Source organism: Epinephelus fuscoguttatus, linkage group LG4 (assembly GCF_011397635.1).
Source record: "Epinephelus fuscoguttatus linkage group LG4, E.fuscoguttatus.final_Chr_v1".
NCBI lineage: Eukaryota > Metazoa > Chordata > Actinopteri > Perciformes > Serranidae > Epinephelus > Epinephelus fuscoguttatus.
In genome coordinates this window covers 22,723,176-22,749,549 of record NC_064755.1, presented here as the reverse complement: position 1 = coordinate 22,749,549, position 26,374 = coordinate 22,723,176, and the positions used below count along the sequence as shown (strand labels likewise).

General features: G+C 41.2%; 1 protein-coding gene across 1 annotated transcript in view; it reads left to right on the top strand.

Annotated features, from left to right (window-relative positions):
- LOC125887227 (voltage-dependent calcium channel subunit alpha-2/delta-1) overlaps positions 1 to 26,374 on the top strand; it is an 86,533-nt gene extending 60,159 nt beyond the window's left edge. The window contains exons 19-40 of the mRNA XM_049573897.1: positions 1,468 to 1,539; positions 1,811 to 1,882; positions 2,612 to 2,673; positions 3,140 to 3,216; positions 4,136 to 4,151; positions 8,385 to 8,389; positions 8,582 to 8,642; positions 8,736 to 8,827; positions 9,977 to 10,058; positions 10,616 to 10,678; positions 11,287 to 11,390; positions 11,916 to 12,005; positions 12,108 to 12,175; positions 12,290 to 12,328; positions 13,320 to 13,391; positions 15,418 to 15,570; positions 17,119 to 17,171; positions 17,580 to 17,635; positions 17,795 to 17,924; positions 18,659 to 18,771; positions 19,504 to 19,586; positions 24,316 to 26,374. Of these exons, the coding sequence (XP_049429854.1) occupies positions 1,468 to 1,539; positions 1,811 to 1,882; positions 2,612 to 2,673; positions 3,140 to 3,216; positions 4,136 to 4,151; positions 8,385 to 8,389; positions 8,582 to 8,642; positions 8,736 to 8,827; positions 9,977 to 10,058; positions 10,616 to 10,678; positions 11,287 to 11,390; positions 11,916 to 12,005; positions 12,108 to 12,175; positions 12,290 to 12,328; positions 13,320 to 13,391; positions 15,418 to 15,570; positions 17,119 to 17,171; positions 17,580 to 17,635; positions 17,795 to 17,924; positions 18,659 to 18,771; positions 19,504 to 19,586; positions 24,316 to 24,426 (1,674 nt within the window). The 3' untranslated portion in view covers positions 24,427 to 26,374. The remainder of the gene's footprint in view (positions 1 to 1,467; positions 1,540 to 1,810; positions 1,883 to 2,611; positions 2,674 to 3,139; positions 3,217 to 4,135; positions 4,152 to 8,384; positions 8,390 to 8,581; positions 8,643 to 8,735; positions 8,828 to 9,976; positions 10,059 to 10,615; positions 10,679 to 11,286; positions 11,391 to 11,915; positions 12,006 to 12,107; positions 12,176 to 12,289; positions 12,329 to 13,319; positions 13,392 to 15,417; positions 15,571 to 17,118; positions 17,172 to 17,579; positions 17,636 to 17,794; positions 17,925 to 18,658; positions 18,772 to 19,503; positions 19,587 to 24,315) is intronic.

Genomic DNA, 26,374 nt, shown 5'->3' with positions numbered 1-26,374 from the left:
AGGCGGGGCTTAGTCAAAGGTCAATTCAATGTAACATTCAAACAAGACAGCATTGTTATTATTACTTTTTCACTTCAACTCTTTGACATTTTGTGTGTGTGTGTAAAGCTTGGAGGGCTGCCTGTCAATCACCCATTGTCTCATTGAATCAGCCAAATGGGAGAACGTGTGAATACAGATGGTGACCTTTGGCCCTTTGAACATTTCCCTCGTCTCCCTCTCTGTCTCAGCAGTGGCTTTCTCTGTATTTGATTATATTTGTACATACTTCATATTCATCACACAAACCTTCCCCAATCGCAGTAGCGATTTTATTTTGATCTCACACCCCAGCTCACCTCGACAAATCTCTTGCTGACATTAACAATATTCTGTCCTTCTTTCATTCTGCCTTTTAATCTTATCGCTCTTCTTTTCTCACTCATTTCCCATTTGATCTTCTTCACTGTTGCTGTTCACACCATCCAGCGCTCCCATTTCCGCCCTTTTCATATCCTCTCCTGTCTTTCTTGTGTATGTTTGATGTTTCATTCTGTATCGCCCAGCGTTGTACCTCTTGATCTTTTATTCTTTCTTTTCTCATTTTCATGTCGAGATGCTTCGTCTTCATCATCTTCCTTTGCTGCTTCATTTCATTTAACTTTCCATCAAATGTAAGGAACTCGGTTTGCTTTTTAATTGTTTGTTTCATTTATTGCTTTCTTCTCCATGTACTGATTCACACTTTCTCTAATAGCAGTTTATTTTTTATTTTCGGTTTCACCATGCATATTCCAACATAAAAACAAGACCCCATCACCCCACATTTTGAGTCACAGAGTGAACAAAAGCTGCGCAGGACAGACTGGTATCAGATTCCATGTACTGCTGTTTTATAGAGAAGCACTAGATTACTGCTACTATTTTATACCACCATAAAGCCACTCAGACGTATAGGGTTTTTAAGAGAGGACATTAATAGGGTCCACTGTCACTTTGTATCAAATCTGACTCAGCTGTGTCTGGTGTCACAGATATGTTGTCAAAACGATGCCATATGGTACTTTCTATTTTTTTTTATCCCATGGATTTGATTGGAATCATGTGTTAGGGTTAATGGTTGGCATTGCTCCTGAATTGAGTACAAAAGAACACTGTGGCTCACATAATTAAAGTCCGCTATATGTTATTCAGTGTAATTCCAGTACTAAAATGCACAGGAACATTCCTCTCTGTGGCTGATTGCCATAGTAAGAGCCAATCTCTGAATAACAGTTGTAAAGTGGTCCACTTGATTTTATAACATTTGGTTCTATCTACTCAGCAAGCTTTAGATAGACTGATATCAAAGTGGGTTCTTATGTAATAAACTTTGCTTCCAGCCAAATGTAAAAGTTCTTTTTTTGTTTCATCCCATTAGGCGTGTGTGTGTGTGTGTAGTTTTCGTAAATTATGTCACACCTCATACTGAAATATCCCTTTCCACAGAATCCTAAATTCCAGGAACCTGTGACGCTAGACTTCCTGGATGCTGAGCTGGAGAATGACATCAAAGTGGAGGTACAGTAGAGTGTGCAGATACATGGAAATCCCCACCGCCATACACACACACACATCCTCACACACACTCAAGCAAAGGCTCAGAGGTGGATATGCATCCAGGCAGGTGCCAGATGTCTCTTGTCTCCTCATAAAGCCATCATGAGCAAGTGATTTACCCAGTGTCCCTAACTCGTTAGCATGAGGATGTGAGACAGAGTGTTTCCAACTCATCGAAACACAACTGGTGACTCTGGAACTACACGCACTGTTTCTTCGTCTCTCCCCATAGATCAGGAGAATGATGATCGATGGTGAGACAGGCGAACGCACCATCAACACTCTGGTGAAAACTCAGGATGAGGTGAGAGAAAATACTGAAAGGTCCTTAATATGTTACACAGGAGTATGCTGGCGAGCTTTAAATTTGTTTGGATGCTTTTGTAGAGGGTTCCTATCATGCTTCTGCTCCGCAGCTGCACAGTCTGCAGGACAGACATTGTAAAACTGATATACTAACAATACGTTTTCAGAACATTTTATCCATTATCCAGATGAAAATGTGAGACTTTTATAATGAATACAAACAAACTGTTGTCACTATAATTATTTCAGCTAATTTATTCAGATATTACGGCAGCAGTTAGTTTGAGTTTTTATTTTTTGTCATTTTTCAGGCTCATTGCTTTTGTTTTCACAGATTTTATTAAAACATTTCTAAAAGATGCAAACCTTACACTTTTTAATTGCAATTTATGCTCCTACATCATCAAAGTTGTCATGTACTCAGCTAAAAGAAGACATTGTTCACTATTGTTCGCAGTCATTAACATCATCTTGCGCTGAGGTTAACCCAGAATATTCATCCGCTAATATAAAGTGAAGAGAGGAAGCACAAATGAGCTGCCAGACTTCCTTGTTTGAGCGAAAACAAAAAATCTCATTTGTACCTTCAGGTCATGCAGATGTGGTTTTTACATATTGATTGTGTCCTGGCGTATTTTTGAACACTTTAAAAAAAAATGTGAAGTACTTACATTTGCATTATGAAGCAGTTCTGAATGCCACTTCCTGTGTAAATCATCTTTGGCAGAGGTACATCGACAGAGGAGTCAGGACCTACACTTTCGCGCTGGTCAATGGAACAGATTACAGGTGAGCCGTCTCAGCAATTCTGTAATATTTCTTTACGGTTCATTAAGCTGTCTGTGTGTCACTTAAGACAATTCACTGCCACTAACTGCTGAGAGCACTCCAGCTGATGGAGGACACTACTCAAGCCAACAGGGGTCACTCTCTTGTTTCTAACAGCTGGCTCTGCTTAGTTGATGGGGGATACATTTAGGAGAGTGTTTTTGCTTTTTAGTGAACATGCAGAAAAGCACCTCATTTAAAAAATAAATAAATAAAACACGTAAACCTTAAGTAGTTGTGAATTTTTTGCCTAATCGATATGAATTCCCTGTAATCACATGCAAATCAGACATTTAAAAGCACTTTACAGAGCATTTTGGAAAACATTTTATGTTTGAATGACCTTTCCTAAAACAAATAACTCACTAAAATGATCTCCAGCTACAAAATGTTATCATCAGTGTGACTGCCATTGTCTTTTCTGCAGCCTGGCTCTTGTTCTGCCGAAATACAGTGAACACTTCATTCAGGCTAAACTGGGGGATGACATTCAGAAAGCTATGTGTAAGTATATCACATGATAAATAGTGTGCAAACAAATCAGTCATATCTGATTATGCTGGTGCCTCACAACCAACTCCCATGCATACTTTCTATGGGGCGTACTCTTGAGTATCTCCTCTGGCTCTGTATGACTCGCTCCTGGCTGAGACCACAACCACTCCTTTGTATGTGCTGCTCAGATCAGCGGATCCCCATGGTGCTTTTCTTTTGTAGTGTAACCCACTGGTCAGTCGCACCGCACTCCCACACACACTCGTCCACATGCTTTCCTTCTCCCACACCCAGACCAAGCACCAGCTCTTTTGATCTTGTCTACATTTTGCTCTTTTCTCCCCTCCGTTGGCCCTCCTCCTGTCTTAGGAGGAGACAAACCTCCCTCACCTCTTCTCCCTGCTCATCACCGCCTCTCCTCCAAGCTTTTTTTTCTTTTTTCTGCACTCCACCCTTTTTTGCTATGTTTCAAACCCATCTCTTTACCTCACTGTGCTTAAGCCCATCTATTCTTTCTTAAATGTTTCAAGGGGTAACAGGCTACCCAAGCAGACAGACTTTTTTACTGTCTGTCTCTCTGTTTTCATCTGTCTCTCTATCTAATCTGTAAACCTGTCCTCACCTCGTTCTCTTTATTCCTCCTACATCCCTCTCCCCTCCTCCCTTTTCTTTTTTTTTTCTTTTGCTCTGTTTGCGCTCTCAAGGCCGTCTTGCTGTATGATACACTCTGGCTGCTTCTCCCAACAGCTCAGAATATAGCTAATAATCACAAGGACAAAGCTCTTTCATGCTTTTACTCTTTGAATCTCTTTCACGCATACTGTATGTGCAACTGTCACTCTTGATACAAGTTTTTGCATTTGATTCTAATGCAAGTTTTTCTCTCCTGTGTCCTCTCCTGACCTGCATCTACACTGGAATCGTACAGCTTCTTCTTGGGGCAAGTATTCTCTATACCAGGGGTGTCAAACTCTTTTTAGTTCATGGGCCACTTGCAGCCCAATTTGATCTCAGATGGCAGGACCAATAAAACCATCCCACAATAATTATAAGTACAATCAGCTCCAATATTTCCCTTTTTTTGTAAAGAATTGCAAGTACATTCTGTAGACGTTCATCCGTTTACATAACAGTTGAACAGTCTGAGATGTCTTAAGAAAAATAAGTGCAGTTTAAACAGTATGCCTCAGTTTTTCCACATTCAGTCAGTCTACTTCTCACTGTCATTACATGTGCATTTAGTCACACATTTCCTGTAACAGATTCTTTTGAACTGAAGCTGCTGATTGACAATATTTTGCAACCTGGCACCTCTTAGGGTGCTTTCAGACCTAGAGTTTGCTTGCTTTGGTCTGAATCAGGGACTAATCTTGTTTCAAAGCTGCCTAATTTCCTAGAGTTGGTTCGTGCAACATTTACAAGCGGACCAGATCAAATGTCTTGCATGAGAAAGTTGGTCAGAATTTCCATGCAGGAAAAATCCAGGAAGTAAACAGGACGTTGAAGAAGAGTACACTTGCAAGATAAATACAACACTTTCTAATGTCACAATGGAGGGACAACTATGTGGGTTGATTTTAGTGCTGGACATTGTGCAACTTTTATTGCTTGCATTGCTCATTTTAGTCAAACCATATAGTTTGAAAACGAGGCGCAGCTCCAACTAGAAAACAATGTTTTGATGCATTGGATGTACTGAATGTGCATATTAAGGCAGTACAGTGCACATTAATAATCCTCTGGGACAGTAACATGCTCATGTTTAACCTAAACAATGCGTAATGGGACTGCAGTTGGTTCTGACCGAGGTCCGAACACGTTCTCACCACAAGTCGGTTTGTAAACAGACCGAGACCACCTCTTCAAGAAGGTCTTGGTCCGGTTGTTTTGGTGCGCACCAGAGTGTGATTGCTGTGTTCACACCTGCCCAAACGAACCACACTTAGGGGGCAACGAATTTGAGTTCGACTGAGCGGAACCAAACAGAGCAGGTGTGAAAGTACCCTTAATGTAGTCATCTATAGTCATCTAGTGGGCCGGATTGGGCCGTTTGGCGGGCTGGTTCTAGCCCATGAGCCATATGTTTGACACCCGTGCTCTATACTGTGAGATATGTTTTCCTCTTGCCATGTGATGCTCTTCCATGTTTTTCCACTATATATTCACATGTTTACACGGATGGATGGATCAATAGATGGACTCTGAAGTATGAAAGCTTAATCATGACTTTATAGATGCATGAGCGGATAGTCGCTTTGATCAAGGGATATGATTAGAAGGAAAAACACCAGAATCAGCACATAACCATCTGGCTTTAGTGGATTTTTCAGAACTTTGATGTGACACCACAAAGCATAAACGGCTAATGGTGCAGTTATTCCAACAGATGAGATTTTGACTGAGTGTTTCGGCCTCTGTATCACTCCCTCTCTGCCATAACGAGTCTGTCACTGTGCCATAAAGACTGTCAGAACGTTTACAGGCCTGTTAAAGAAAGTAACACACCATGCCTTGCTGCCACAGACCACTCCAATAGGGAGCCTGGGACTCTAAAGTTCTCTGTACAGCCATATAGAGTTTCACGCTGGAGCCAGACCACCAATACCTCGATCCATCTTACCGCGGTGGCTGCAGTAGGTGGTTCCTGCAGCCACTTGTCCTCCTAATACATTATCCCAGTCAAGGGTGCGATAGATGAAAATTTTTCATCCGTATAGCAAAACGCTGCATGCATTGAGCACATGACCTAATGCTGGGGTTGAAGAGATGGTGACAGAGGAGTAAAGAGCAAGATGAGGAAGAATGCATGATGTGGAAAGAAATTGGACATAGCGACACCCTGCTCAGCCTATAGAGACAGAGGGACAATGAATCTGCCTGTTATGTTTTATGTGAAGGACATTGTTTCATCCTGCACCAGATTTCCATGACCCAGAGGAAACTCAGCGCCTCAGTAATTTTTTTCGCAGACTGCACCACACGACTCAATATATTTTAAAGGCAATGTCCAAAATGTCTTCATTTTAAGAGACCAGTGAATGATGGCCATCCATGCCTGTCATGTCATTTATGAGATAAGAATTACCAGACACTATTTTAAATGAAATCCAGAGCCAGGGCAGACAAAGCACAGAGTGGAAGCAATTGTCTTTATTACTACTGTATGTTTACATGTTGTTCTCTCGCTGTAATCCCTCTTTTGTTCATTTACTGTTCTGTTTGTAGAAAGTCCACTCAGTCCATCTCGTGTTTGCCTATTAGATCCAAGATACTTTCACTGTAGTATTTTATTACCTACTGTGGGAAATATTCGCAATTTTTTAGCATATTTTCCAAGGTATGACTTCATTTGTCAGATGATGAATGTATTTTTGTTTCACCTTTTGTCTTCCCTACGTTCTCCTCTCCTCATCTCCGTCTCTCTGGGGTCACTGCAGGGCAAGAAGGCAAGTATTTCTCACTCAGTTATTCTCTCATGCCTCCCCACTGTACCTCCATCCACGCTCTCTACCTTAATCCATCACCTCATATCTGTCCAATATTTTATGTGTCTGTGTGTGTGTATGTATGTGTGTGTGGATGGGGGGCTTTCAGCTTGAGTATGTGCACTTCTGTGTCCATTTCTTAAAGTATGTTATGACCATCCGCTTGTCAGGAGTTTCTGGATTAATGCAGTCATCGCACACTACAAATACCAGTACATTTTATAAACTGAGTTCACAATTTGAAAGCCGCAATACAGGTCTTTTACATATAAATGATGTCCTTTACATTCAAGCCCTTGCCCAACAAGTTTGTGCAATGCTAATTAAGCCCATCACTGCCAGAGAAAGCTCTCTGTAATCCCAAATTGTTAAATACAGACACTTGGTCAGTGGTGCTCAGCATCAGACACCATTGCACCAAAGCAGATGTATGAGATGCACAAGACGCACCATATTTTTACGCTCCCGGTAACTACCGAAGTATAATGAGTGCGAAAGTCTGGATAGGGTGGGAGGGAAGGGAGGAGGGTGGGTCAATCAAACTACAGACTTTCACCCAGGAGTCTGTTGTTCGTTTCCTGTGTGAAACCAAAAAAATTCAATTGAGTCATTTTAATAAAAACATTGTATGCCAGTATATCGTATATAGCTCACAATGCTAGTGATGAGAAGTATTTTTGTCTAAACTTAACCACGTCCTTTTGTTGCCTAATCCCTAAGGAAGTAAACCCAAAAATGAAGTTCATTTTGAAAACAGACTGTACATAATTAGTGATCAAAAACTGTAGTTTTTAGTTTTAATTTTTTTATTTATTTATTTTTTAAAAGAAATAATGTATATATCAAGCATAAATTGACCCACCACCCCTTATGCTTCGTTTCCACCTACATGGATGCGTATGCGTACAGAGACAAGGCAACTGGAAGTCCATTCATTCCTATGGGAATCTCTGTGATATCCAATGTGCCTGCGAAACTCCCCTCTGTAATAATTTGATCCCGAATTTGCTGTGAGTATGTTAAAAAGCATTTTTGTGGTGGATTTCAGAGAGACCGTATAACAGTGCACTAGCTTAGCTAACAGGCTGCTAACAAGCTAACAGGCTATTTCCTTGAATTCAGTTGCTTATGTTGATTGTCAAGTGAGTTTGTATGATTAAAAAGAACTTGTTAATTTGGTTTTAACTCATTGCAAATCTGAGTAATGTTATTCTGCTAAAATATGCTTATACAGTATCTACAGTCTGATTGTGATTATGACTGGTTCAGCCATTCATACGCCTTTTTAATTAAATATTTCACAAAACATGCCACGTACCTGGCAGGTCCTGTTTTTATCCTGGTAATGTTCCAAGCACATTTTCCAAACAAGTGAACGGTGAAAAATGGACAAAATTGGCCTCTCTGACACGGCTACAGGTAGTTTCTATCAGGTTTCTATCAATCTGTGAAGAAATGCACTTCCTTGCCTTGGACACTACAGGCATCATCTGTATATTTATGGATCTATGGACGGCAGTCACATGGATTGGTGGAAATGAGGCATAAGCGTCCACACAATGGAGTTGATGCATTTAACATCAAATAGCCAGAGCTAAAGGGGGAAGCATGGAGAGAACACGTCTTAAGAAATGTCCAAGAAAAGTTTCTGGAGAGGACGTTCCGGATAAAAATGAAACACGCCATTCAGAGAGAGGGTTTAAAAAAAAAAAAGACTAACAGATAGTGCTTTTGGGGGTGGGGCAGATGCAGCAAGCTCACCTGCAGGCTTACATCATAAGCATGTCTGCATTGTTTGTGTTATTACTCTCATTACCAGAGGGGGGGGACATAAATTCTGCACCACAGCTTTAATCTGTGTAAATCAGTTGTTTTTCTGTTTTCAAAAGCCATGGAAACCCTACAGCAGGAGAGGTTTGATGAGTTTGGTTACACCTTCATCGCTCCAAGGTGAGTGATCTCGACACCACTGCACAACCCATTTTCACTTCACAGGAACAAATGCAGGGCTGAGATTGAAACTGATCAATACTGTTCCTTCAGGGATTACTGCAAAGACCTGAAGCTGTCACTCAACAACACCCAGTTTGCCCTCGACTTCAGCCAGTATCTTGATAGGAATGCTCCAGATGCATGTAAGTCATGCATCTTTTTCCACTGTTATTACTCGACACATTTGTTCTGGCGGTGATGTCATTGTGCTGCATTGTTTGTATTCTTGAGTATTATGATACCGCTGACCCACATTCATGTCACCTAAATCAATATACAGAGTTGCATCGCTATGTGGGCAGTGAAGAGAGTAGAAGTTTGTGCGTATGTATACATGCGTGGTGTGTTTTGCTGTTAGTCGTGGTGTAACTTTCCACTCCGATATCACGGTGGTCAGCATCTGAAGGTCAGAGCTTAACTGTGGTCATTAGATTAGTGTGGACTAAGCAGAGTGACATCAGCCTGATCGACTGAGTTTCCTAGAAGCCTGATGTTGTCATGCTTCACAGTGACTCATGATGTTTGATTTGTCATCATCTAATGGATCTACCCCCCTGGTATGGCTTACCACCATCATCCAGCTAATGGATCGAGGTATCCTTGATCCATTTCAACCCAAGGTCAAGCCATATAAATATGCATTACTGCCTTTATTGTTGCTGTTGGCGCAGTATGATCTCACAATGTATTCTTGAGTATATATAAAAAGTTATGGACAAGATTTAAAACAACACTCGAAGGAAGTGGAACGTTTTCTGAAAGAACTTTTCTAGACAACAGGGTTCAAACTCAATACCTTGGCACCATCTCTCTCCTAAAGCTGCAACAGCTAATCCTTCACAAAGTTACTTCCTGCTGTCTGACTGTCTAATAATCACTCAGAGAAAACCGACGAAAACACGTCTCCCTGCTGGATGATTTCCTAACAAGTGCCATGAGATCAATATTTTTCCCTTCATTTATCCAGGGAGAAGATTTGGCTGAACACACCTGCTCTTTTTCAGCCTGACTTCCACCTTCAGACACTTAATCGCATGTCTTCTCAGTATTCTTACTGTTAGCCAGTAAACAGATCTCCTCAAAAAAAAAATGCTGGGCCAAGTGTTTTGCTCAGTGGCACATCAGAAGTGACTGTTGCTCGAGCCAAAATCATAATATATTCATCTCCCCTGCCAAGATTCGTAAACAATAGGCTGGCATTGCTTCCACTGCCGTATTTCCCTACTAAGCACTGTTATTGTGGAGATGTAATGTCCGCAATATGTGGAATATATCTTGTCTTTCATCCACAGGTAATGTGTCCCTGGTGAATCGACTAATCCTGGATGCAGGTCTGACAGCTGAACTGGTTAAACTTTGGAACGAGCAGACAGTGTGAGTGCCAAATATTTCTGCTGGGTTTTTTTTTTACCTTGCAGTATTTATGTGTACTTGTTAAAAATAAGTGTTTCTTCTTATGTGGAAATCTGCATTGCGTGTGCACACTATTGCTCTCTACTACCAAAGCTGACACTTATTTCATGCGCAATTTACTGACCAACTGAGCCAGTTTTCTTTCTTTCTTCTCTACTCTGATTTGATCACGTCTAACTAGTGAAACATGATGAAAGCAAAGTGCAAAATGCACATCACACCCAGCCATATTAAGTTCTGCCAAGACATGCTGTTTTCAGAGGAAAATAAAATAATTACATCACTGTGTTTGCTTTCATGGTATGCCCACTTGTCTGAAATAATCTGGACACACACTTACACACACACTGTAGGGTATCTGTTTAACATTAGGGCATATAGAGACAAGTGACTGCGGCTGTAAAACAATTTGTGTCATGTCTGCAGCTTGGTTTTACAATTCACAAATACTTTCTCTAATATTTGTCAGTGCAATTGGCTTTGATGTTTGACGGAGCTGTTGTTTTCCATGTTCTCAGGGATGGGATAGTGGCCAGGTTTGTAGCCACAGATGGAGGAATCACAAGAGTCCTCCCAAGAAGGTACTCTCCCCTCTTTCTTCTCAGTTTCACTTCGAAGCATCAGCGCTGGCGTCGTTGTAACAGCACGGCAGGCTTTGTCCAAAAATCTGGTGGTGTAAATGTGAGAGATGAAAATGGATACAGACTGTAATGCTCTTAGGTTGAGCGCTTTTGGCTGCTTTACTCACCTGCTCCACTGGGTTCTTTTCCAGAACACAGAGGATTAGACACTTTTCAGCTGAACTCCCAAAGCTCGCCAAGCCAGTGCAGGACATGGGTCAAATCTGCACATCCAGCAGCCAAATGCAGCTCATTTCCCTCAATTTCCTTGCTGCTACTTTTGTCTGAACTAAATTTGGGGGCTGCGCTTGGTCAGAATATAATATCCAGCCAAAGATGAATGCATATTTCTCCTGCCTATAAAACATGAAATACAATCAGTTATTGCTTTTACAGGATCATGCCCTTGACATATATCAAGTGCACTGGGTGTGACTCTTATTTCGATGACAAACATTTGGCTATAGAATAAAATAGACATTTCTCTGATAGATCAAACACATTTCCTTGGTATTCTGTGCCTGTAATGGTCCATATATAATATCATGTGACTTTATTAATGTTTTCAGTGCTGGGGAAGAGTGGACTGAGAATCTTGAGACATACGAGTCCAGCTTCTACAAAAGGACCCTGGACAATGAAATTTATATTTTCACAGCTCCATATTTCAACCGTAAGTTTGCTGAGTGGTTGGGATATGTGTATGAGTGTGTATGAGGATCTTCAATGTGGTCTGGCACTGAGCCTATCCTGCTCTCTGCCTTTGGACATCATCCCAATCCTACTGGCAAAGATCACACTCTCGGGCCTCTGATATCACTCTCTTTATCCTTCTCCTTTTCCCGCTGTGTCTTTCAGCGCTCATACCCTCCCTCCCTCCTGCCCTGTATACTTCCTGTTATCTCCACTGATCTCTCTAACAGACATCAGGACAGGCAAACGTCAGTGTAATGTAGCTGCGCTTTCAGCTACACTTGACTGGATTAACACATGTACTGGCCTCACAGACTCCACTCCACTCACATAAATTACAAGCAGCTAAAAATGTATGGAATTCCCCTCAATGGACAGCAATTACTCCCATTTTGCCGTGATTCCCGTTCTGAAATACTCCCTGCCAAGCTTTTTTAAATGTGATTTAAGTTAAATTGCCATGATTATTGTTTCTCTTCCCTTGTGTATCACTTCTCGATTGCAGCAGAGGGCAGGGAGCCTGTTTCTGAGTCAGGGATTCTAGTGAGCAAAGCAGTGGACCTCACGATTGATGAAGTCACGCTCAAACCAGCAGGTCAGTCTCGCTAATCCCAGATTGATTCTGTCCTGTGATGCAACATGAATAAAAAGACTCAGTTGTTTTGCATCTGCCTGTTTTGTGGTCTGTTTTGTATAGTGGTGGGAGTGAAACTGAATGTCTCATTCTGGATGAACAGTTTCATAAATGCTACACTTAAACTCAACGTAAGTTGTGTTTTAAAATAAAGGTTTATTTGCATTGTATACATAATCTTTGACAGCTTTATCTGTGGATGTACAGCACAAACTTTTTGTCTGGCTCACTTTTTGTGCTTTTAGTGTAAGGACGAGATCTGTGGCTGTCTGAGGAACGACAAGGTACGCTGTACATGCTTCCATTAGGCTCCATTTTCCACCAGCACAGCGTCTCCTTTCACCGTTATGCCGACGACACACAAATTTACGTTCCAGCTCCATCACATCCATCCTGAACTGCCTCCCGGATGTGAAATCTTGGAGGGCAAAAAACTATCTTCAGTTAAATGATAACAAAACAGAGGCTATTGTTTTTGCCCCCCCCCCCCCCCAACACCACAGACAGCAGTCAGCCACTTAGGGCCACTCACATCATAAGTTCGTACCCATGCCAGGAACCTTGGTGTCATTTTGACTCCGCTCTCAAATTTGACAAACAAATCGACTCTGTGGTGAAAGGCTGTTATTTTCAACTACGAAACATTGCAAAACACAAGCCCATCGTCTCTAACAATGATATGAAAACTGTAACCACTGCATTAATCTCCCCCAGGCTACTATTGCAACACTTTGTACCTGGGTGTCGGCCAGTCATCTTTGTCTCGCCTGAAGTGAGATTCCTCACTGGTGCCAAGACAGCATTACACCAGTGGTAATATCCCTGCACTGGCTACTGATCAAATACAGAATTGAATTTAAGGTTCTGTTGTTTGTTTTTAAAGCCACACATGGGCTAGCACCCCAGTGTATTGCTGAACTTCTCTGCCCCTTCTCCAACTCCTGACCTCTTACCCCCTCAGAGCAATGTCTTTTAACTGTCCCACAATCGAGGCTGGTGGGGAGATTGTGCGTTTGTGGTAGCTGCTCCAAAGCTTTGGAATAGCCTTAGCTCTCAATCAAATGCTCCCCCTCCACTGACAGTTTTAAGACAAATCTTAAAACATACATGTTTTCAATGGTCTTTGGTTGTTTGTAGTGGTTTTAATATTTTAGTATTTTATAAAAAAAAATTATGGATGGAATTGTTCTTACCGGTGTTATTCTGTTTTATATTTGCGTACATTTTACATTGCTATATATATGTGTTTATTGTGTTTATCTTTTTACCCTGCAGCATGTAGACTGTGTGATCCTTGACGATGGCGGATTTCTTCTCATGTCCAACCAAGAAGAGTATCTCACCCTGGTGAGTTACAACCAGCTTCTTCACATTGTCATGACCATGTATGCTTCACTTAGCTGCTGTCTTTCTTCAAATGATCCGTCACACAACAAAAAAAAAAAACCATCTGTAGTCACATAGTCAGAAAGGTTTTAATCAAAGACTGTCAGGATTCATATTTCTTATGTTACTCTTACTCTAGACAAACCTAGCTCCTCTTTGTCACAGGGATCCATCAATCTCATATTGAGGTCAAATAAAGGGTTCATGACTCAGCTAAGTTATGAGAATGGCCTGTTAGCTGTGAGCTGTTTGAAAGCTCCTGTAGGACAGCAGTACATCCACGTCTTCAGTAAAGTAAAGCACTGGCCACTGGAGGAGGATCAAAGGGAAGGTTCTGATGGGTTTTAGTCTGTCATGGAAGCCGTAGTGAAGTGAGTCTCCTGTGTATGCAAGGAGTCAGCTCTGCTGTGTTAACTCCACTCTTAAAGCCCCTGTGTGTCCGTGGTAGGACATGCAGTGGGTCTGGAAACATTTCATGTCAGCTAAGACAGGACATCTGCTGTCTTTGATCCATTACCATCACAGTGTCTGGCATATAGTTTATGGTCTTCAAGCATTTGAATAAGCACCCTCCGATCTCTTCTTCTCATCTTGTGATACATTTAGTGTCCACAGGGATGTATAATTTTTTTGACTGTCTTATGTGCCTCAGCCCTTCACTTGTCTTTGTCTGCTCCTGATGATTGCTCATTCACCAGGTGTGTTGAGCTACTCCTGAAACTATGGAGTTCTGACTATAATCATAGGATTACAAATAATCTTCATTTTATGTTACACATGATTTGCCTTTAAAACATGGTTCAGGGTGGAAATTCTAACTACTGTTGCACTGTTACTGGAGAGTACCGCCACTCTCCACCTATTCAGACTGCGTTATCAGAGGGTGAAAGGGCATGGCATTAGAAGCAAAGTGGAAGAGTGACAGGTTGACTGCCATCTGTTTACTTGAGCTACCCTAGAGCGGTTGAATGGCTCATCCTGATTGGCTGAGCACGTAAATGCACATTTTCAGCGCACTGACGCGCAGCTGTGAATGGCAAAGACCTGTCAGAGGAGATAGTTCACAGCTGTATGTTGTGTTTGTACCAAAAAAAACCAAAAAACAACAAAAAAAACCCTTTTTTTTTTTCTTCCTTTACCTCTGGAGGCACAGCCCGGAGTTTTTCGACTAATGGAAGTGCAGGGGCCTCGGTGATCGCTCATGCCCTTCACTTCCGGCGGTGCCCCCAGGGAATCGCCGTGTTGTTTACAAATACTTTGGGTAGAAAACCAGCAGAGTTTAGCTATATATCACATTTTTCACGTCACTTTATCACCGTGTAGACTAATCTGATGTTTGTAAAGTCTATAAACACAATGATTGAACAAACGTTTTCTGTGTCCACATTTTGTAAATAATAACATGGTTATCGTAGATTAGCTGGGCTAACCGTTAGCTGTTAACGTTAGCCATTAGCAGTGTCTGTAATAACCACAGACTGTATAAAAATAAGGTAATAACTCAATAAACGGTCCGTGAATAAAATATTTTTTCCAGCGGATATCTTGAGCTAGCAAAGCAGTTTTGTGTTGCTATGTGTGGTATTTATTCAGTTATGGGAAATCACAATGTCTAGAAAGCATTAGTGGCTGCAGCTGACAGGGACAGTTAGCAAAGCCAACATCAGGACGTCATCTGTTAAAGCCTCCCGTTGTCGGATATGACATGGAACTACTCCAGTTAGCTCAATCATGTTGTAACTCAGACATCCACTTGAAAAAAATTTTTTTTTCACGTTGACGAGACGGCGTTTTGGGTGGAGTGGTCGCTATGGATGCGGAACTTGTTGTTTCTGTAGCTACACATTTCCTGGATACACCTGCACGTCTACAATGTAACTTGCAGAATCTGTCTTGAGAGATTATGTTTGTACAAGCAGAGTCTTACACTACACTTTTATTGACTGTATTTGTGTGTGTGTGTGTGTGTGTGTGTGAACTCGTCTAGATAGGTCAGTTCTTTGGCGAGGTGGATCCCGTGCTGATGATCAACCTGGTCAACACCTCCCTGTACTCCTTCAACAAGACCTATGACTACCAGTCAGTCTGTGACCCAGAAAAAGACAGCAAGGCTGCAGCAGGACCACGCTCCGTCTTTGTGGTTAGATACTCACTCACACGAGCTGTCAGTCAGCAGTCACTCTCTTAGCTAATTACAGTGTACACATCTATGCATTTACAGCCTTATTCTGACATGCTGGTAGGTACTGTTTGTTGATACAAAACTATAGTGATTCTTGATCATACTAATATAAAAGCCGATACTACTTGCACCCAGGTGTCCGTAGCCAAGATTGCCATGTAGACCTGAGGTGTATGCTCCCACTATTCAGCTATTCTGATAAAGTGTATGTATAAAGTGTGCATTCACCAGCTTAATACATCCCAAAAACTGGAAATAATATGTCAGCGAAGTCAACACTGACTCACACAGGACTCAAACCCTAGTCTCCTTTGTAAAAGCTCTGTGCTTGACCAAATCACCCATAACATTTTAATCCCTCCATGGACTGTGTTGCTATTTTTGCTTCATCACCTGACTTTCAAAAAGTACATTTGTGAATTTTCTCACATACATTTACCACTTTATTCTCATAAATATCTAAGGTTTTGGCTAGTGCTAGACCTTACTATGACCTCTTTGCCCTTATCCTTACCAAGCGGCAAACTCCCAGGCTGAAAAATAAAAGACGGTGCGGAAGTGCCAGAAACTGCAGTTCATTGAGTGGCCACTTGAGGCTGGCTCCAAAACAGAGTCAATCCTAATAGATGCTAATGTTAAAATGCCCAACTGTACAGTAGAAATAAACATGTTTAGAGCCTGGTGCAAAACAGTTTTGATTTCTATAGCTAATTTAAACATTTATGACAGCTGTATGGGTGGTGATGTTTTTTATAACTCACTCATTTACATTTTATCAAGTCCCAAAGTTATGCATATTGAAGGGTTGGGCCAACTGAGTAACAGGCTCTCTGTGAGGTGTCGCTACAGCCTATGAGTCAGATCCACCTCTTAATCATCCACAGCTGCGCCCTCTCCTCCAAATATGGTCACTTCTGGCTCCAAGAAACAAGATGGTGACGGCCAACATGCCAAACCAGAGGCTTCAAAACAGCAGTCTACAAACCAATGGGTGACATCACAGTAGCAATTATTTTATACAGTCTATGATCCTAAAACACCTGACTCTGGCGCATCAACAGGACAAGCACTGATATAAAACAGCCAAATGAAAAAATATAGTGGCTGTTTCAACATGCCAAAGTTCATAGGCCACTTACTCTGTGAGGTGTCTCAGTTTTGACTTGTGTTCCTGTTCCTTTAATGGAGATCCACAGTACCCTCATGAGGCAGGGAAAAAGTTGAATGAGGTTTACTGAGAACACACACAAAAAAAGAAAACAAAATGGCAGGCCAAGTCCTCCCAAAATGACATCCTGTATAGTCCACTACCGACTTGATGTCCTGTTTCTATATATCCAGAATATATACATAAACGGTTGTGCAAACTTAAATAATATCAGATTTATGTAAGAAATATGTGCTTAAGTGGCTCTTACACATAACTAAATAGTTTTTCTTCTTCATCCTTACCTGCTTTATTTTGGAATTTACTCTGCATGACTTTCTTTTCCTGTCGTCCTCCAGCCTACCATTGCAGACCTACTCAGTATTGGCTGGTGGGCCTCCAGTGCTGCCTGGTGAGTGCACAGGTTGTGTTTGTGTTTCTGTGTTTTGTTTCTTTCCACCTTCTGTGTTTGTGTGCGTGTTAGAGTGGGAGTACATTTGTACTGTAGGGTAGGAGTTTGTATGGGAGAGGGCTTGTATGTTGCTGAGGGATGAAGCTGGCTAGGTCAGTGTAGGACAAGGGCAGTTACACAACATTACACTGCACCGCAATCTGTATGACTGTCCAACTGCAATATAACCAGCTTTTAAAATGGTATGAGTGATACTTCCCTTGACATTTACATCAGCCGTGACTCCGGTGTTGAACAGATGTGTGGCTGTTATTAAACAGTGTTTGGTTGTTAAATGTAAATAAGTTAAAGATGGTGTCTTGACTCATCCGTGTGACTCACTTTGTTTTTTTCATTCTCCACGCCTAGGTCGATACTCCAGCAGCTCTTCTTTAGTCTCATGTTCCCCGACCTTCTAGAAGCAGGTGAGCAACAAAAGCTGTGTTTGTGTAAAAAGTGACTGTCAGCGTTGTGTAGATGAGATATTTGGCAACCGATCTTCATTTGCGATACTCTAATCCCCTCCACTTTCTCACTAATCCTTCCTGGTGTTTTTCTTTATTAAACCTGCCTCTTGTTTCCAGCGGAGTCAGCAGATGATGAAATACCAGATGCCATGTTTAAGGAAAGCTGCATCACAGAGCAGACTCAGTACTTCTTTGACAATGATGAAAGATCCTACTCAGGTGTCCTGGACTGTGGAAACTGCTCCAGGTATGTGGGTGTTTTCGTCATGTGTGTACAAATCTGCATGTGCTCCGATGTTCATTCTGCAAAAGATTTTCCACTTCTTGCTCTATCTTCTTCCTGGACATCCTTCTGTTTAATGGTCTGCAGGGATGAGTCTACGTAGGATGGTGTTAGTTCCCTGGTGTCTCTCTCTCTCTCTCTCTCTCTCTCTCTCTCTCTCTCTCTCTCTCTCTCTGTTTTCCAGCCTGATTTCAGGCAGCTGTTTTCTGATGAGTTCTGATCATACGCAGATTACCTTGATCTGTCAGTGACCGGAATTGCAGAGGGAAGCACAAAAGCTCTTTTATCTGTTTTTCTTCCTTCGCTCTCTGGCGATACTTCAAACTGGCTAAGACACACATTCGCGGACCACTGCACATCCACTTTGCTCTCACCTCCTTTTTTTTGTCAATTTGGGCTGTCGGAGGGGGTTAAATATGGCTGTAATTACTGGGTGTTATGAGTCCCACGTGTCTGGTGCTTTACCCCCCAACGTTAACGACTGTAGACACAGAAACTTTCATGACGGCCATAAAAAGGCAATCCCAAGAGGAGAGAAGAGGTATGGGTGTGTATGTGCGCAACATATGTGTGTGTATGCAGTGTAAACTCTATGCAAATGCAGTAGAGAAGTCACTGCATGTAAATTGGTGCATGATGTCCTTACACCACAGGTATATTACTGTATAAATGCTGTATACACTGTGTGTGCTTTCTAGGATGTATCGCGCTGAGAAGCTGCCAAACACCAACCTAGTGTTCCTGATCACCGATGCCAAGGCAACGTGTTTGTCCTGTGACCCCAGGCCGCTACGACAGGCTGAACAACCCTGTATCCTTTCACTCACTCAACTCGTAAAAATCGAACACAGAATTACACTTCCTTTTTACTCTCCAGCCCCCTCTATCCATCACCCATATGACAGGGGGGGCTTTAAACTCTCAATACAAGGACACACACCTAAGGAGTTTGCAGTAGGTCCCCTCTGAGTGTTCACGGGTGAACAGTAAACCAGATGCACAGCATATGAAAGCCTGTCTCACGTTACCCCCAGATTCTTTGTTTTAATTCATCTGGGGTGCACGCTGCCATCAGGATGAATTAAGGTTAAGAGCAGGAGTGTGTATGTGTATGTACAATATAAGTGTGTATATTTGTCTCTTGAATGGAGCTTCCTACTGGCTGTGTCAGTGCAGATGTCGTCAGGGGTCACCACCATGGGGTCACAACAAGGGCCTCCAGTTGCTAATAAGAACTCACTGACATGCACGTGACACACACATGCTGCCGTAACACACATACATGTGGCATGACATCATGATAAGGTTGAATTCTGACTTCTCTTATTTTAATCTCTCTTCGATGCTTCATTAAATAGAAGATCAGCAAATATCTGGGGGAATAAATCAGGGCGTCTCCAGCCAAGGCTGATGAGTTGGAACTGCACGAGGCTTTTTGGCAGACAAATTAAGAGTCAGCACATCATTTAATTGTTGCTGTTTAAAGTGGTAAATGGGTACTGCTGACGGTAAATCACTTTTTCCTGAGAGAGAGCGTGTTCAGCTGAAGGTCCAGATCCATGCGAGCTGGCTCAGAACCCCAGACACCGCAAAGGGCCGGACGTGTGTTTCGACAACAATGAAAACGTAAGACACAATCACACACGTGTCTCCGTGCAGGGAACACTGCCGGAAACAGCTCTATTTGCTCGGCTTCACAGTTGGCCTCTGTCAATTTTGTCTGGTTTTCATCAGAGTTCTGCAGAGATTCAAAGCACTGCCTGCTCTTTCCCTCTGATCCATGCTTGATTTATTCATTCAGTTAATTCTTTTATATTCATCTGTTTATACGTGTTTTTATTGTGTGAGCTTTGCATGCCATTTTCACTCTTAGTTTTATTTATCTTGCTTCATATGATCTTTTCACTCATCATCTGTCATTTTTGTTTTATCATTCTGCATTCTGATGGCTGCTGCTCCTGTCTGGTAGGATGAGCCCTTGTGTCCAATCAGCAGAGGTTCTTCATTGAGCCCCGCACCTCTCTTGTTGTTTCTGGTTCTTGTTCAGGGTCAGTGTCCTCACAAAGCGTCTTGCAGACTTATTAACCACTATGATTTTTATTGTTTTACGGGCCATCCCAAAGTGCTTGGCAAGGACAAATCAGACACTACAGTGATTGGTTTGATGTCACTTAAATCTAAACTTTATTTTTAAAATATTTTTATGTAGTATTTGCTGGGTCATTACTGGTTTAACCTATTTTACAACCAGTGGCGTAAGGTAGTTACAGTGAGCCCCAGTGCACGCTATTATGACGGGCACTAGTGCATGCTATTGTGCATATATCGTCTCGTCACATGATCAGAGACTTGATGTTAAATAATGTCAACATATTTCCCAGTCCTAATCATCATGACTCATCTGTATATAACAAAAACTACCAAAGAAAATAACAAATTATTAATTTAATTTTTTCTTTTTTAAATATATATTTTTTTAAACATTTTTTAATAGTTTATTTATAGTTATAGAATAAGCATGTAATTTTGGTATAGATGTTACTGACGATTTTATAAAAAAAAAAGAAAAATAAACATGACGGAGGTGGGTTTGCCTTTTTTTATGGTGTATATAGGAAATATTTTTTAATTTAATCAGAGTTCTTCTTCGAACATAGGCATATTTTAAAGGTGGCAGTCACTAATAAGGGCCCATACTCAACACATTGCTGGAGGGCCCACTCTCTCTGGGTCCCCCCACCCGACGGGCCCTAGTGCAACCTCACTACCTGCACTGTCTGAATTTACGCTCCTGTTTACAACCATTCAAGTACTACCCATCCCAGTAACATGGATTCCAGACTCTAACCAACTTAAAACATACCAATGTTATGGTTGTTTAATCACCTAGACAACTCTCTCTCAACAATATGTACATTTATACATTATTTCGTTATTGTTTATATATATTTGGTAACACTTTACCTGAAGGTATCTACATAAGGGTGACATGACACTGTCATAACTATGACGTGACACTGTCATGAACTTGTCATAAACATTATGTAAATGTCATAAACGTTTATGACTGCTGTCATTAAGTGTCATTCGGTTTTTCTAATAACAAGTTGACATTGTTTGGGTTGTTAATTAAAGCAACATTACCAGAAGTTGTCTTTGTCATGACAAGTTGACATTAAATTTGTTTGGGATGTCCTTATAATGACAATTTGACAATAACCAGGATGACATTACCAGAAGATGTCTTTGTCATGACAACTTGACATTAACAAGAAATGCACCTCTTTTTATGTTTATGACAAGTTGACATAATGATTGATACAAACACATCTTCCGGTAATGTCATCCTGGTTAATGTCAAGTTGTCATAATCAAGACAACCCAAACAATGTCAACTTGTTATTTAAAAAAACGAATGACACTTAATGACAGCCGTCATAAACGTTTATGACATGTACATAATGTTCATGACAGTGTCATGTCATAGTTATGACAGTGTCACACCCCCCTATGTAGATACTTTCAAGTAAAGTGTTACCATATATTTTATTTGCATTTAGCATTTTTGTTTTTTGTACACACTATAAATAATTTGTAAGGGACACAATCCATTAGAATCAACTCTTACAAACTGCAGCAGATACATTTATTTCTTTGTTGCATGCCTCACTCCCTAACAGAATGCTACATCTTTCTTTGGCATCTTGCTTTTTTCCGCTGTTTTTTACCTCAACAGATGGAGAGCAGATTGAATCTTGGCAGTTAAAAGTGTTGATTAACTCTATATAATAGCATCACACAACCACTATACGATAATAGCAGCACTAAACTATGTTTAAATATATCCGCAGCAATTACACTTGTATTTAGCATTGGTAAACGCTTTGTCAACTAAATAGGTGTAAGTACCTTTGGATGCATTTTGTCTGCATTAAAGGGTTTCAGAGAATGCAATGCAATATTCAGACTATAGATACCCTTGAAGAGATGTGATGGAAGTTCATGTATTGTACCGTTTGAAGTAAATCAGTGAAACAAAGGAGCAAGGTGGGTAACTCATGTGTGAGATCACTGCATCCTCACCCAACTTTCAACAGTTTATAAGACGTCTAAATATTTGGAAAAAATATTTCCCATATCTTTGTGAACTCAGCCTTTCATTGTGTTGTGAAGGCGTAGATCACATACATAACGGGCCACTAATTCATGTGTCTGCATTTTTGTATTGTGGCGAGGCTGTGCTGGGAAGCAAAGGGAAGGGTAGGAATGGCTGAGGAAGTAGATGAACAGAGTAAAAGTAGGCTGCGACCCTTTTCCTCTTTCCATCAGTCCCATTAGGTTTGGCTCAGCTTCTCATAGGAAGACAGTTTATGTCTAGGCCAGTCCATTTGCCACTGGAGTAAACAGAGGAAGCTCCACGTGGCTTTCCTGCCCTTTGAATACAGACTACTCCCACCTCTTTCTCCCAGGTCTTTGGCATGCACGGATATCCTGAATACTCCCATCAAATACAAAAAAAGCCACACACTGTCACAGGCAGGGGCATGCACCTACACACACATGCACAAAAAGCAGAGTGAGGTGCGGAACACCTCTGTAACTGCAGCACAGCTTTTAAATGAAAAGTTCAAGGAAACATGTTAGTTTGCTTTCTTGCAGAGTTAGATGAGAAGATTAATACCACTATCTGCAAAGACAGTGATACCGATCTCCTCAACTAACTCTTAGCAAGAACAACACATTCTCACTCCCAACCCATCAAATACTGATGCTTGGTCAGTAGCCGTATACATCAAACTAAGGATGCTCTGCCTACCCCTCCAGCATCAGTTTTGGTTGCTTAGGGGGAGTGTGTCAATGTACCCTCTCTACATGCATTTGTTCTTTTCAAATAAACTTCAATTTTCACAGGAAATATACAGTGTCAGCTTTTAAATATAGTCTCTTTTAAACATAAACTTGGTACATAGGTAAAAATAGATAAAAAGCTGTTGTTTTTGAACGGAGTACTCAGTGCATCTAAAGCCCCATTTCCACCAAACACTTTCGGCATGGTACATTTGGGACCAAAAGTAACCCTTCAGACATGGTACCTAGACCCTAGGTCCGCCTAGCTTTTCCACCGAAAATGGTACTCTCTCATGTGGGCGGGGTTATTGTCACTCACTGCTTCGTCCAGCACCTCGTTTATCGTCCACAGAATGAGGTTGCTCACTGAAATTTTCAGAACAAAATGGAACAGGCTGCAGTGAGAGTCTCTCTCCATGGGATATTAAAAAAAAAACAGCTGGTTTGTGCATTCAGTCCTTCTCAGGCAAGTTCAGGGGTTTAGTGTTGCTGGAGCCCATAGGAACAACACTCCATGATGCTTTTTTTTTCTCTCAGAGTGAGGATTGGGATATATGCAGTTCACATAATTTGGTCGAAATTAATATATATTTCTAAACACTTGAAGATCCACTCATTACTAAAACTGTATGTCATCCAAGAGAGACAATAAAAACTAAAGTAATGGTCTGAGTTGTCACAGGACTCTGCCTGACGAAGGTTGTAATGACCGAAACGTAGCTGCCTTGTCCCATTAAATATTTTGCAAGTTTGGCAACAGTGTGCGGGAATCTTTTTTCTTTCTTGACCTGCTGAAGTTTTTTCCTACGCACCTGTTCAGGAGACTCTTCAAAGGTGTGCATAAGCCAGTTTTTTTTACTTTATAATTCTCCTTTTTTTGTCCGAGTTGTCACAGTGAAATTTAAGGTGTGCTGATTGATTTATGTCATCAACTCGTACATTGAGTAACATAACTAGTCAACGTTCCATCTTAAAAGTTGCCAGCAGTCGGCCCAGTGAATTAACTTATTTTTTCTCAGACTCCAGCTGCTGCAAGAGGCAGCAAAACATCCTTTCATTTCATAGTTACAGTTTACTAATGTATTTAAAACTCCACAGTATGAACAGAGGTTACATGAGCCTCAAAACCAGCCAACTACACTGTCCCGGGTGACAGTCTGGAGTTTATTTGACCCGTCCACCACCCCTCCCACACACTGTGTTAGGACTTTCTCACACTTTTTTCTCCAGCAGTTGCTCGGATAAAAAAAAAAAAAAAAAAGCCAATAAACATGTTTCCTAAAATGTGTAACTGTGCCTTTAATAGCAAAGTTAGGCTTCGTTATACGATACGATGCAACACAGTAGGATATAATATGATAGAATTCCATAGGACAAGATACAATTCAATTATGAACTCATTATTATCAGTAGCAGACGTAGTAATGTTGTTGGTAGTCGTAGTTGAGCTACTGGATGTAGAAGAAGACTGTTTATCTGATTGATTTACAACTGCTTTGTCCCATAGGAAGATGACTCTGACTGTGGAGGAGGGACCTGCCTAAGCCCGTGTCTTTGGCCGATGCTTGGGCTCCAACTACTGCTGCTGTGGCTCATTACATCTTTACAACACTCATGACCCCTACACACACACTCACACACTTACACACTGATTATCATCTCATCCCACACGAGTTCAGAGGACACTCCAGTTACACCATCCGGGATGTGTGCGGAAAATCCGCAGCAAGACATCTTGTTTTCTGACGGCAGTATCAGCATTTCCATTCTCCAATGCCAAAGGGTGCTCATTCATTTCCTCCAAGTCATTTTCAAAAATAGAGACACATTTACTGTGCTCGGCTGCACTCACGTCCATGATATACTCCTTAATACTCTCCTATGGTGCAAGAGTAAGAGCTAACCAAACCCTTTAATTCTGCCTCATTTGTTTCTCTGATTTATTTAGCGGAGGTTGAAGAGTCCCACTATGCCAACTGAATATCATTCAAAGACTGTATGTTCACTGACAGCGTTGATTTGTGTAGTCGTCGATATTGTTTGTTGCTTATTCTACTTATTGCGTATGAATCATTATGCTGTAATGATTGTTTATTTCCGGCAACCAGTGCAACTATGAAGAATATCCCTTTTGTTTGAGTGTTTTTTAAATGTACTGTACCTATCTATTTATCTGTTCCATTTCCTTTTTTTTGCACTCAGAATCAACTCGCATTTCGTGACTAGCTAGGTGTTGTATTGTAGCAGCATGTGCTCAGTACAGAGCTAAAGACAACACCAGTACTCTGACACCAAAGCTCCACACAGGACCACAGATATACAAAAACCTACTACAGAGAATCTGCAGGCTGGTTTATTTTAAGAGATTCCTCAGACGTGGGTGTAGATCAGTATTCAAGTTAGCTAGATAGATAGATAGATAGATATCTTAGATGCCTCTTTGAGAGATAAGTGAGATCATGTGAAAATCTGCTAGGATATTACGATTTCAGATATGTTTGTACTTGGTCTGACAGCTCTGGTTGTCTTCAATTTGATGCATCAAATTCCCAGTGCCTACATAGTAGCTCAGACAGTCTGTTATCTGAATGAAACAAGGGATCAGAGTTGTATTCTCACCATGTATGCTTCTATGCTAATGCTTGCTGCGGTACAGCAGAGAGGGGAGCCCTTGCAGTAATATGTCGTGAAATGGGCCAGATCTGCTGCAGTTGTACTAATTTATTTGGCCCCGACAGCAGCAGAAACAACCCGTGATTTTGATTATGGGAGAGGAATATCGTTTTCCTTCATGGTCAAAACAAACCTAAACCAGACTTGAGTTTAGCGTTCCAGCACCTCTCTTTATTAGTCCTGTTTCTGTTCCCTTTCTGGATCACCAGACTCAGGAGCCAAGATGACTTGTGAATGAGATCAGCATATCAAAATGACTGTTTCTTTGTTTTCTTCTCCTTGCTGTTCTTCTCCTTATGCTTGTTTCCTCTTTGTTTTTTGCTCTATAAGTGCTGTGAAGCAGACGCTGAGGGCTCAGTGTCGAAACGCTGCAATGTCATGGGATGAGCTTGTTCTGTGTTTGAACGCTGTCTATGCCTACGGTCAGCATCAGGGCCTGTTGGAGAGAACTTTGCGAGTACACTACTACCAGTGGTAATTTTGCATTGCCTTACATTACCATAAGTCATGAAGATCACTTAGGTATTTAAGTTTTCCTTTTTTTAGCTATTTGAACAATTAAAGTTCTCTCCAGCTAGCCTTCATGCTGACCTTGTTGAGTGTTCAGGTTATGCCTGTCTATCAAAGTCGCGTGTTGACTTGTGTTTTACCCCGGGGGTGTCTATGTGCAGGCATGTGCGTGTCCCTCCGATATCTGATTGTGCTTTAATACTGTACATGAATTACTCTTTTGTGGAACTTGACTAGCCTGAATAAATTTTGTATACATTTGTACACTAATACTATTTACTGTATAAAAGAGAAAATGAAAGAGAAGAAAAAATGTTTATAATATGGTGTTAATTATTGTGCAAATATAATATATTCACAATAAAAGTGTTGTATTGTTATGA